Source organism: Lissotriton helveticus, chromosome 2_1, assembly GCF_964261635.1.
Source record: "Lissotriton helveticus chromosome 2_1, aLisHel1.1, whole genome shotgun sequence".
NCBI lineage: Eukaryota > Metazoa > Chordata > Amphibia > Caudata > Salamandridae > Lissotriton > Lissotriton helveticus.
In genome coordinates this window covers 522337151-522350642 of record NC_136059.1, presented here as the reverse complement: position 1 = coordinate 522350642, position 13492 = coordinate 522337151, and the positions used below count along the sequence as shown (strand labels likewise).

The 13492-nt window shown below is 41.9% G+C and overlaps 1 protein-coding gene across 3 annotated transcripts in view; it reads left to right on the top strand.

The window, feature by feature from the left end:
• The window catches only part of LOC144819406 (interleukin-31 receptor subunit alpha-like), a 720774-nt gene that overhangs the window by 31982 nt on the left and 675300 nt on the right, over nucleotides 1–13492 (top strand). For all 3 annotated transcript variants that reach the window (XM_078677309.1, XM_078677308.1, XM_078677307.1), the window contains exon 3: nucleotides 6858–6908. In XM_078677309.1, the coding sequence (XP_078533435.1) occupies nucleotides 6858–6908 (51 nt within the window). The remainder of the gene's footprint in view (nucleotides 1–6857; nucleotides 6909–13492) is intronic.

The following is a 13492-nucleotide window of genomic DNA, read 5'->3' as shown; positions in this document are numbered from 1 at the left end:
ATTCTGTGTTTTTCATGAGTTGTAGTATCAGGAAATACTGCCTCTATTTGAGTAATATTTGAGCTAACCAGAACGGAATTTGTTCCCGTTTTGCGGGTAATTTGCCAATGACTGATTGTATAGTCTGTGGTGTTATTTTATTTGTGTTCTCCTGGTGAGGGGTGTGCTGTGGAATTTTTATTGGTGGTTGGACTGTTAAAGTCCGCATGACATATTGGACCAATTGTCTATGTATTTTAATTAGCTGTTTTAGCTGAACTAAAAGTTCTCTGTCTGACATTTTTTAAATGTCAGGGTGTGGTGTATAGCTGGCTAGAACCGGTCATGTGGCTCCTGGTCTACCTAGTGGACCGAGCCTGGTATTGTGATTTTGATGTTTTAGGGTGCCATTAAACCAGAGCTTATGCTCTTTGTAGGTTAGTGGAATTTCAACGTCCTCGAAAGGGACGTATTCCTCTGGAGGTTCCTCTGTTTTGTAGTAGTGGAACTCGTGTGTCACAGCATTTGCTGCTGGTAGTGTTATCCATGAATAGAATACCTCTGTCTGCCGATATTCAGGGGCCTCTACCACAAATATGACTGTACCACCTCTTGATGATACTCCATTTTCTATAAGTTTTATAGCTATGGTTTTCCTTATATTTGCCGGGATGAATATAGCATCCGGGACATTTTGTTGGAGAGCTGTGTCATCTAAGACTATTTGAGCTGCTATTCCAGCTCTCTCCCTTTCGTCATCACTTTCCGACATTTTTGCTGACAGAAAGTTTGCAGAGCAAGTTTCAAGGAAACAAAGATTAGGTGCACAATATTTTGGAACACTGTATCCTTCAACGTTGACTAAACCAAAAACTAATCCATAGGATTTTCTTCTTACTAAGTTTTGGCGGATATTAACCTTTCACCCACTCCAGACGTCTATTGGAGTTTTTACGGGAAAAAGGGGTCTGTGTGAAAAGCACGACTGAGTTACTCTAGTATCTTGCGGTAAATTATCGCCTTACCAAACGTTGGGCGCCATGTAGTGTAGTTCCTATATTCCCAATAGGCTCTGCGCATTGGAATAACATAAACGATAGTTTAGACGTAGGACTTAGGTCGACTAGGTCTCTATTGAATACGTTAGACTTAATTATGAATGCCAGCTAGCTCAGAGGTCACTAGAAACTTTCTCGAGTACACAAGAAGGGATTAGTTTCTGACAACCGCATAAACATGACAACTTTGCTCCCCTAGAACAAGGAGTATATCTCCAGAGTCGCGGAAACAATAGATAACTATTTTACTCAGTCAATCGTGCATGCTTAGTTTCACCAGAAGTGCAGAGAAACAGAGAGACGGGCGTTTTCAATAAAAGAGGTTATTTATTGAACAGCTTCTTTCTCATGCAAGAGAAGTGAGTTGCTACAATTGCAATACTTGTCATAAAGTAAAGTGCGTACAGTAAAAGGAGTATTATGAAATAATACTGTAAAAGCATGGTATGGTTTCTAAGCCATACGGTGTTTAAAATAGATAAAATATATACAATGATAAAATCATGACTAAACGTACTCAACTGGTGCTTCTAAGATACGCCTACCCCGGTGTACCTAACCTAAGCCTAGTACAGGGAAGGAGTAAGTGGGCTGCAGTTCGAGTTAAGATAGTTTCTGACAAGAATCTGAATCAAGACTTCTCTAAGGGTCTAATCAGCTCCATACCTTGGTTATAGAATGAAGGAGGTCTATATCTCTCTCAGAACTCGATCTCCCAGCAACCCGCAAGGGTGACAGGGAAACACTGGAGCTGGATTTCTCGGCAGGAGAAAAGACAGCGTCTCTCGCAGTGCGTCAAAGAGAGGGTCGGCTTCCTTCGGCACTCGCTACAGCAGGGCGTCGGGCAAGTAGATAGCCGACCTGCTCCAAACCACCGTGTGTTTTGCTAGGGCAGATGCTGGTATATTTATACCTGGAAGGTGCCGAGTTTGACGTAAGGTTGGACGTAGGATGTCACTAAGAACTCGCAGTTCTTTCAGGACTCCAGGAGTTCTAGGACAAATCAATACAGAAGCAGGGGGAATTCCCGGGCTGCTGGAGGCTTGGTTTGTTTAAGAACACGTTGTGCTTTCTAGGAGTCTATGGGAGTAGCCTTGCCGTATTTGGACTGCATTGGCTATGACTTAATATGGATATGATTCTTATGCCTTTATAAGGATATGATTTGATATAACCACATGAGGGCATAAATCGGGAATATTTAAATAGGATCCTAGAAACGTTTACAACACTATCAGACTCAAGCGCTTTTGACGTGCCTGCTGCTGTCTGCCTGCCAGTCAGGAGGCATTTAAACCGCTGCACAACATTAGGCGAGCAACATGTTGCAGAGCTGTGTGCAAGCAGTGGCACAGAAGTATAGAGGGCATCATTTTGTTATAATTGTGTGTTGTGATCTGGGAGCATCAAGGAACAAATATTAATCGTTCGACACTACAACGTAGGTTATCATTTTTAATTATTAAGGAATACGCAGATGGAGCATAGATTGTTGGAAGAGGTGTGATATGCGCAGTTTTTAGAAACACATCTTTTAAACTACATGTCATTTTGAGAGTTACCCTGGGTAATTTATATAGATGAATATTGATCTTCTTGAAGCAAATCTAATTTCAGATGATCGCTTTTAAATTTAAAAAATGTAATTCTGTCTGTTTGTTTTGGTTTTCTTGTCTTGGCTCTAACAGACATTGGTTGAATGATGTCAGTCCTCGGGGGCGCACACACGGCCGGGGGCAATTGCTGAACGTCTTCGCATGCAGTGACGAATAGTCCACAATAACACCAGTGTCTGTGGGGAGGTTGCTTGCATTCTCGGGTCTGTGCTGAGCACCCCCAGCTGCTCAGAGGCCCCAGCAGATGTGGTGTTATCTACTGTAGTCTGTCACCAGGCAATGTCAGGCCTAGACAGGCTGAAATAAATGAAACCTATTGAGTGCAGTGCAGTGAAGGGTGAGTGATGTCTGTGTGAGTGCAGGTTGAGCAGTGTGCCTGTGTGAGTCCACGGTGAGTGATGCCTGTGTGAGTGCAGGTTGAGCAGTGTGCCTGTGTGAGTCCTGGGTGAGTGATGTCTGTCTGAGCGCAGGGTGAGCAGTGTGCCTGTGTGAGTCCTGGGTGAGTGATGTCTGTGTGAGCGCAGGGTGAGCAGTGTGCCTGTGTGAGTCCTGGGTGAGTTAGTGATGTCTGTGACAGTGCATGGTGAGTGATGTCTGTGTGAGTGCAGGGTGAGCAGTGTGCCGCCTGTGTGAGTCCAGGGTGAGTGATGACTGTGTGAGTGCAGGTTGAGCAGTGTGCATGTGTGAGTCCTGGGCGAGTGATGTCTGTGTGAGCGCTGGTTGAGCAGTGTGCCTGTGTGAGTCCAGGGTGAGTGATGCCTGTGTGAGTCCAGGGTGAGTGATGCCTATGTGAGTGCAGGTTGAGCAGTGTGCCTGTGTGAGTGCAGGGTGAGTGGTGATGCCTATGTGAGTGCAGGTTGAGAAGTGTGCCTGTGTGAGTCCTGGGTGAGTAATGTCTGTGTGAGTGCAGGGTGAGCAGTGTGTCTGTGTGAGTCCAGGGTGAGTGATGTCTGTTTGAGTCCAGGGTGAGTGATGTCTGTGTGAGTGCAGGGTGAGCAGTGTGCCTGTGTGAGTCCAGGGTGAGTGATGTCTGTGTGAGTCCAGGGTGAGTGATGTCTGTGTGAGTGCAGGGTGAGCAGTGTGCCTGTGTGAGTCCAGGGTGAGTGATGTCTGTGTGAGTGCAGGGTGAGCAGTGTGCCTGTGTGAGTCCAGGGTGAGTGATGTATGTGTGAGTGCAGGGTGAGCAGTGTGCCTGTGTGAGTCCAGGGTGAGTGATGTCTGTGTGAGTCCAGGGTGAGTGATGTCTGTGTGAGTGCAGGTTGAGCAGTGTGCCTGTGTGGGTCCAGAGTGAGTGATGTGGATGGGTGAATACTGGATTAGTGATGTGTCAGGGAAGGGTGAGTAATGGGTCTATGAGTGCAGGGTGACTGTGCCTATGCGAATGCAGGGAGAGAGATGTGTCTGTGCAAGTGCAAAGAGACTTGTCTGGCTACTCCCAGAGATGTATTGGCCAAGCCACCTCTTTCTCAAATGTGCTTGAGAATGCACCATTTGCCCACTCTTTTTTCAAAATCTTCTCGTGGGAGAACCTCCCCAAACCCTCCATAGGTGGTTGGGCCTTGCTCGCTCGCCACAGTGCAGTATTTACGCCTCACCACTTTCAAATGTCACCAGCCGCCCTACCCCTTGCATGTAGTTGAATGCCATCTCTGCCCATATCTTCTGATCACAGGCAGTATGTTTCCAGATTGGGAGTAGGAAGAGAAACCCACATATTTAGGCCCATATTTGCTTCGGCTTTGTACAAGTTTGTGTTATTGTTGTAACTTAGACCGTGCAAAGTGTTGTGATGGTATTTACTTTCTAACACAAATCAGGATTTGTGCAGGAAAGCTTGTCAAAGTCATGCAAAGTTTATGCTACTTTGCACCAAAAGGGCCTTCCAGCGGTGGTACATGGACATTCTCATGCAGCCGCCCCTGAGTTTGGTGCAAATCCCTGCTTACTAAAAAGTTCACAAAACCTAAGGTCCCCTCAAAGCAGACGTAATGATGGAGAAATGTTTGAATTTCTATATACTTTTCACATTTTGTTTGTTTGATGCATTGTACAGCACACAAAGTAGCAAAAGTATTAAGTCTTATTTATTGCTTCACAGGATGTACACTCCCTTGCCCTATAGTGCAAGTTTATGTGTTTGCGCTAGGCAGACTGAAGCACTGGGGGAGAGAAACAACACCATGCATTAATTGATGTTGTTTTGCACCCTCCCTTTGGCTCAACACTGCAGAGCAACTTTGGTTGCTGTTGTGCGTTGTGCCACATTTTAGTACATTTCCCCCTTAGTGCATTATAGGAAATAGGAAAGTAAAATGTACTTAAGACTAGTTGCGTCATATGCCCATAGGCGCTGGAAGTAGGGTGCGGTGGTGCTGCAGCACCCCCAAAACAACTATGCTAGAGTGCTGAAGGTGAAATAGCAATAAAGATCACTGTACATTTTGTTTTTATCTTCTCACATTTGCTGTACTTCATGGACAGGTCAAATCACTGCCTAATTTGAGCTGGTGGTTTCCGGTGATCAGCACAGGCACTTAATTGTCAACACCAGTGCATGTGACAGTCTGCCACAAGTTGGTGCTGTCTCGCTAATTTAGAGATGACCATAACAGTTAATTATGAATTCAATATACATTCAAAATTACTCTTACCTGCCACCCAAGCCATTCTTACAGCGTTGGGTGCCAGGAATAGTCCAAATTGACCTACTTAGAGAAGTGTCATGGTTAGTAGTTGTGTAGTTACTATCCGTGGCAAATTAAGCACTGGGTCAAATAGGCTACGTCTTCTGATACATTGCTGCTTATTCTTTTAAAAATAAAATGTGTGTCTCCTTTCACTCTCTGAGTACAATTGTAAAATGAACCATGTGACAGTTTTGCTGGTATAAAAGGAAAGGTTACAGGTTGTCATTTTTTCAAACAAATAATACAATTCAAATACTTATAAATGATCTGTAGGAGTATTTCAAAATATCTCAGCAGTTAGGAAAGCATAAATGAAGTACATTTTTTTAGAATTCGGAAATGTGTTGAAACAAAGGTTTTAATAGGATCAAAACAAATCAAGACACTTTAATTTGGGATGTGCAAATGACAAACACTTGTTTGAACCCCGATTTTTACACATTATCCTATGTGCCCCGTATAGTAGTATTTGTAATACTGTATGCATTTGCAAATTTAGTGGGCTTTTCAGTGGAGAATGTGCTGTCTGTAAATGACAGTGCACTACCAATCCATGCTTTGGTAACATGTTTGTGAATGTGTGCTCTAAAATGCACCACGGCTCCAAATACACACTTACGACTATTGTCAAATGGGCATGGCTCATTTGCTAGACTTGTTCTTTGTGTGATGCTTTGATTTTTCACAGTCTGTATGAGTTCAATGGTGTAACCTTGATGGCAGCACCTGCTCTCTAAAATTGTTCCAGCCAGTGCACAGTTTGAAAAAAAATAAGTGCCATGGCCCTCACTAAGAGGCCACTGTAGCTTGCACCACCCATTGCCACTGCCAGCGCAGCCAATGACAGTACCTATGCAACTACCAACCATCACACTTCTACAAGTGTTACAATAAAGACTGTTTGAGGCCTTCAAAGCTATAAGAATGGCCTGGACGGCAGGTCTTGGTTGTTTCTAATGTATATTAAATTTCTAAACAACCCATGTTTTGCTCATCTTTAAGTTACACAAACAGCGCCACCATGTGCCAGCTGTCATAAGTGCTGATGTTGACAATTAAGTGTCGATGCCGAGAACCGTCTCAAATTAAGCACTGGTTCTGCAGGTTTTGTGCATGCTTCATTCCTGGAAATCCATGAATGGCAAAAATTACCAGGTGTATGTTTGAGATTTTTGATGAAGACCATGAAAGTACGAAATGGTATACAAACGTAGCTGTAGTCTGGTAAGAGACCACCTCTAACTTTCAACACTTGGCTTTTGTGCATCGCGCCAGCAGCAGGATGGGTCGACAGACGACAAAATATGGGAAATTAAATAAATACTATTCCGTCTTCTGTCGATATCCCCATCGCCCGACCTGCTCCACCACATTTACCTGCACTGGCCGCTGCTGCTTTGGGCAGACAGTTTGTAACATTAATGCAATGGAAACCTTTTTCTGAAGTACAACCAGTCAGTGAATGCCAATTTTACAGGAATAAAACCTTAGTGTTCTCCTTCTTTTCTTGACCACAGGTCATTTGGCTTGCTCAGAGTGTGATCTTCAAGAATGCAAGCAAGACCAAGGTAAATTGAGCTTTTTTTTCTCATTTCACATTGCCATGGCAGTTATTTGACCTCTGACGTTGGATCTAAACATAGTATGTCTTATGAAAGGAAATAAGTTAGACCATCTTAACTTTCATGTCAGTGACACGAATAATACAGAAATGGTAATTGTTTGGTATTATCTACATTGAATTCTCTACCTAACCGTATTTCATTGGCTACCAAATTCTTTTTTGACTAAGGCTTCTATTCTAGGTGAAGCATATTTTTGTCCTTTTTACTATTACGGAACTGGATGCTACAATGTGTTAGCATCTCGCCGTCTTTCTGGATGAGAAAGAAGGTGGTCTTCCCTTATATTTCATACTACTTTCTTACAAATATATCTTCAACTCCAATGCCTCCTAGCAAAGAACATTGACTCGTGTACTGATCCCTCGAAGTCATCCCCATGACTAGTGCAGGATCTATCAGCAGCTTTATATAGCATGAAGAAGACCCTGTTAGTGGCAGAATGGTTTACGAAAGAATGCATTCATACAAAAAGAGGAAAATAAAATAGTAAATATTGCAGTACATAATATAATACAGTGCAGTATTTAACAAAAATGCAGTTATATTGGTCCAGCGAATATACAGGGTGAGTAGCAAACAGTACAACAGGATATTGTTATGTAAATTACAGCAAGAACAAGAAAATTGTCTTTCAACGTTGGAAGCGACATTGAAATAGCAGGTCTTTAATTCTTTTATAGGCAAATGTCTAACTATTAACTATCACATCCTCCCTGCCCCATTAAACACACACACTCAAACTCACACACACACACACACACACACTTGTTTTTCAGAGACTGGGCCTGTATAGTTATGGCTAGGTCTGACTTTCCATTTTCTTAATAACTATGATGCCATTAAATCTGCACAAAACCCTCCCATAAAAATGTTTTTCCAATTTATGTTTGGCATGGCAGGTTTCTTACAGATTCATCAAGTTGCGTGTCAAATAACATGATGGGCCGAAAAAAAAGGGCAAACAAATGACATTTGCCATAACAATTGCTTTAGGATTCTTTGCACTCCTAAACAGGAACAATGGCTGTATCGAATCACACCCAACTTGACATGAGCTTCACACGTGAAAGTTCATTTCCTTGGGTTGGTGTAATTGCATTCAGTAGTTTGGAATAATTAGCGTTTAAAAATGTTTTTGGGTGGACTTGAAAGTGTTACAAGGTAGTGAAGTGAACCTGGTCAGTTCATTTGAAGATCCTTAATGGATTTGCGTATCCAACAGCAGTGGCTGGCACAGGTAAACGCGGTGGGGCGGGGCAGAGGCGGGGCGGGGTAGGAGCAGGGGCAAGTCGACAGACGACGGAATAGGTATAATTAAATAAATAAATAAATAATACCTATTCTGTCAGCTTACCTGTACCCGTCGCCGCTGGTATCCAAATAGGATTTGCAATCCAGTTAAAAGAATAAAGGCACACCAGTTGACAAGGGAACTTTTTCTCTTGCAGTCATTTTGGGATTCACAAATCTGACTGCAGGTTTGCTTATCTGCTGTGCTCTGATTGGCTGACTGTCACAGAAGAATTTCTCTTGTGGCCGCCATTATCTTACACAGTGCACCAAGCACAGTAATGAGAAAAATAAGTGTGAGTCTCCACTGACCCCACTCGCCCCTGGTATTAAATTAAATGTATTTATTTTTATTGCAAAATGTAGACTTCCTGTGCCAGATTTGCAGATCCTGTTAACTTCCGACAGACCCTGCTGGGGTCAGGAAAAAAACATAGAAAATAATTCATTTAGTAGACTACAGTTTCGCTTCGGCAGTTGCTCTATGTGAGGGTTGACCATAAGATCAGGTTAGGCACAAGGCCTTTCCTTCAGCTGAGTGCAGTGATGGTTAGCCTCCAGCATCTAGTGGGCCCATAGGTGGAGCTCTGTGACTGTGCGCAGTGGGATTAGCCACCTGCAGCAGTTTGGGGAAGGGTTTTGTTCTGTACTTATATATATATATATATATATATATAGATGGGGAGGGTCAATTGACTAGAGGTTGGTGTGTGTGGGTGTCAGTAAACACCAGGTTCTTATTCTACTGTGGGTGTAGAAGGGTGGTAATTGCAGAGGGCGGTTAGGGTGGGACATTAGGCACTTTTTTATTATTGGAGGAAATGCTGAGGGTGGTGATTGGGCATGATGTCAAGTAACCTTCTTGGGGAAGAGGGGCATGATGATCAAAGGGTTCTGCTGCTGTGTGGCAGGACAGCAGGCATAACATGGGTAAGGGGGCTGAAGGAGGGTACACCATGATCTGTATGAGTCCCCCTTGAGTCCTGAAGGCTTTGGTGGGCCATAATAATATAACATTGTATGTGGGTAACAGTGAATAGTGGTTATGCTTTCCCTTGGTGTTCCCACATAGACAACTGGAGCTTGCTCTCATAGTGTATTTGTCTCTTTTGAATAGGGAAATCATGGATTCTTCTGATCCATCTAACGTCACCCTGTGGGTTAGTAAATCTTATAGGATATATGGCTTGAAGTTGCTGGGAAAAGATGTGGAATGTCCTGCCAAAGGCCGGCATTAAAATTTCCATATCGTTATATTTTTTAAGAATAGGTTGAGAGCTTATCTGCATTCAAAATAGAATTAATTACATTATTTCGAGTTTAGTGAATACTCTGTTGAAAGGTAGCGGATATCCCATCTGCCCTACTACAATTGCTATAAACTATAATGCACTTCTAATACAGTGGACGGGACATGCTTTGTTTTTGTGATTGTGAATCCCATCGGCTAAACACTAAATAAGACCCTGAGATTTCTGTTGTGTCAATTTGCTAGTTAGTTAGCTCTAATCTACCTTGTATTTTTAAATTATTTTATTTTATTGATTTATTATATTGCACTAATTCCACTCTGTGATGACCTAGGTATAAAACAAGTTTCCGATTTGGCCCAACATAAGCCACTTTTATTTTGAATACGAATTTGGTCGACTCCGGAGATATCTTATTATAGAGACTTCTTACGAGGTTTAATGAGACAAAGGTTTCTTGGTTGAGGTCCATTCATAGTTGGTGCAAGAAGTTAGGCCTAACTAATATTAGAGATGCCCCTGAACAAATCCATAAGGCGGATGGGCAGTTCTTAAAATCAATATATCGGTGTCATGTATATGAACAACAAACGAGAAAGGGCAATTTGGGACAATTGACTGAATGGTGTCTGGAGGTTAGACCAGTCCCGGCTATAGAACACTTCCTAGATACAATTACACCACCCCTTGCCAAAATACGTTATCTAAGGTTCAGATTTGGCTGTTTACCCTTAAGAACATTTAGCAGCAGTTGGAACAGGCTTCTGTCATTTGTCCTGCTTGTGGTTTGGACCCAGAGAAAGTGGAATATATTATGTCTGCTTGCCCTGTGTACCATGGTTCGTACCATGGTTCGCACCATGGTTTGCACCAACAGTGGTTATGGCCATTCTGTCTGAAGTTTCTAAAACAAATTTTAACTACAGGAGTATGACTCGAAGTATGCCGCTCTGTTAGCTACATTCTTTGTATTATGCATCTTGTTTCCTGACATTAATCCAAAGCATTGTAGCAAATGCTCATCCATTGGAAATAATCAGCTAGCATTAGAGTTTATATGTTAAGATTTTATCTTTCGTAAATAACAAGATGTTACTATTATTGCTGCCATAACGAGTATTAGGCCTATACATTTTTGGAACCAGACGTGTCTAATTTTTTATATTTTTTTCATCTGCTGGAAGACGCAGGATAATTTATATGCATTAGGTGAGTCGTTTTAAATGCAAAAAGTGTGTGGTATCTACTTACTGTACTATTGCAAAAATGTTAGCAGTTAATTACTCTGTTTTTTAGGTCGAGCCTAAGCCAGCGAGCATGCGCTGCTCTGCAAGGCTTCTTGTAAGCATTCTAAACAACTCCGTGTGGGTCTGACCGCTCCCACAAATAGCATTGGCTTTTGCGTGCGTCTTTCAGTAATGAAAGCACGCAAATGGCAGAAGGTGGGTGCATATCCCACCTTCATGTTTAATGTTCACTCCCACTGCGTTTTGCTCTCGGGAGCGAGCAGCTGCGCACAAGGTGCCAGCTGCATTTCTTGTGGTTCAGGTTACACACAACGTGCCTTGCTTTCGCTTTTGCTTGTTTTCCAGCAACAGCGGAAGCTTGACTGCATCCCCTATTTTCTTAAGATGCAATAAATTTCAGGAGCAAATAAAGGAAATGCCGTAGATGGTAAAACAAGTGTCTCGGTCGGGGACCTATCTTATGTGACAAACTAGACATAACGCCGATTTCAAAGAGTAACCCTTTTCCCATATATCTTGATTCTTGAGTTAAGCAAGTGATGATTATGGCCATCAGCTAAGGTTTTAATTGCACAAGTTAGATACAACTCAGATTTCAAATAACCCTGCAGAGATTTAATTTCCCAGATTTACTTTATAATTGGTTTATATCGAAACGCAGCCACTTCTTTCTATTAACTAAGATATTGTATATGCCAAGCAGCATTGTTAAAATCCATAAATAATGCACAGCTGCAGGGTGTATCTTTTCTTTAAAAAGTACCACATGTCATCATCTGTATTACTCAGCTTATGATGATCACATCCTTCTGGTTTAAACAAATACAGCTCTCTGCTGCTACTCTGGCTGTATTTGTTATGTGTGGCTACTGATAAGTGAACGAGAACCCCAAACGTCAGTCACGAAACAGCAATGTGTGCTACCGCATAGGTGGCAATATACGCAAATCTCCAAAAGAAAACATTTGACAGAACACATTGTAACCATCCAACACTGCAGAGATGCGTCGTATAAACTGGACTATAGTTGGGTCATTTAACTGAGATATGCGCGGTAACTTCAGTCAACCCTATAACTCAAGAGTAGAACTTAACCAAAAACACGACTAGAACACAATACCATAGCACAACTTGAGCCGAATTATACCTCAGCCTGAGCGAGACGGTAACCCAAGAACCAGGTTGAAAGTCAGTTGACTGCGGGAAGCACTACGAGGGCAGACTGTATATTATTCAAACGTTGCTACCATATCAATGTAATAATGGTGATCAAAAGGACTTTTCCTGACTTTTGAATAATCAAAATATATATACATAATACAGAGAATACATTAAACACATTTATGATATACTACAAGAGTTAAGAGAAACTATAACTTAATCGTGTTTTTTAAAGTCATGCTACTTATGACATATTGTAATTTACAGATCGTGCCAGCATAAATCTAACGCAGCGTCTAAAAATACATTATTTAAAAGCAACTGTGAATGTTAGAGATGACAATAACTTAACAGCCAGCTACCAGTGACAAATCTGTCAGGTCAGATTATAACGGGTAATTACTCACTGCGATTTCAAAGTCCATTTTAGAAACTGGGGGCATATGGAAACAGGGACCATCTTTGTCCTTGAAAAGTAGGTTCAGCGCAAGAAAAAGGGTAATATAGCTATGCATAAACAACAGGTACAATCGAGTCAAATGTATTGATACAATAAGATCGGTTATCTATGGCAAACCCTTTCATATTTATATGAGTCGAAGCAGTACCTCATTACCCTGTATATGTATAATCTTTGTCTTAAGTACTTGTCTCTTTAGCCCACAATGCTACACGAATAAAAAATAAAATACAGTCACCCAACTAAGCGACCACAGAACTATATTTCCAGGGCACCGCATTTACATACACGAACTTTACTGGATTAGGGTGGAGCTGAAAGAACGGAAAGCAAACATCTGGGTCGTGGGGTGGAGGTAAGTAATATTGGGAAGAATGTCACTGGAAAAAACCAGGCTGCAGACAAATTGGAAGAATAGCCCACTTGAAGTAAGGAGTATACATTTAGATTAGGACAGGAAAAACTGCCTTGAAGAGGTGTCAGTCAGAAGACACCAAGTCATGCAATACATAAAAAGTAGAGCAGGCCTCACTTCCAGCACCTCACCTTTTTCATCAATGCCTTGGGTGCACACATGCCAACAAAGACTTCCTCAGGGCACTTGATCGGTTTGCAGTTTTATATTGATCTTATTTACTGCGAACTCCACCCAAAGATGTACATGAGCGCCAGTAAGTATTATCTTCGCTCCTTTCTACCTTCAACCTAGGCTTCCCAAAAAGGGTCAGACCTCGTGGAGACAAATTGCCTTAGAACAGGCTGAATATGTTATAATTAACATTTAAATCAATTTATAAGCGCACAGCTTCAAGCACAAGTGGTTAAAAAATTGTCCGGTGCAACTAACACTGTTAAACGAAATGTGACTGGTTGCTCTGTCTTCTTTCTGATGTTTGTAGACTCGCAGCTTGTGTGCTGCATGGCTAACCATTTATAAGGTCCCAAAGGCGAGACCTATTGGCTATACCAACGCTTGTTAAGTAGTGTGGTGTAATATTATTTTTTCTGAAAGTTTTATTTCTGTACTTTGATGGTGTAGTATACAGAATAAAGTATTCTTGATGAGAAACCGTTCCACACAGAACCTTTGTTGTACATATATTTACACGCCCCTGGTTC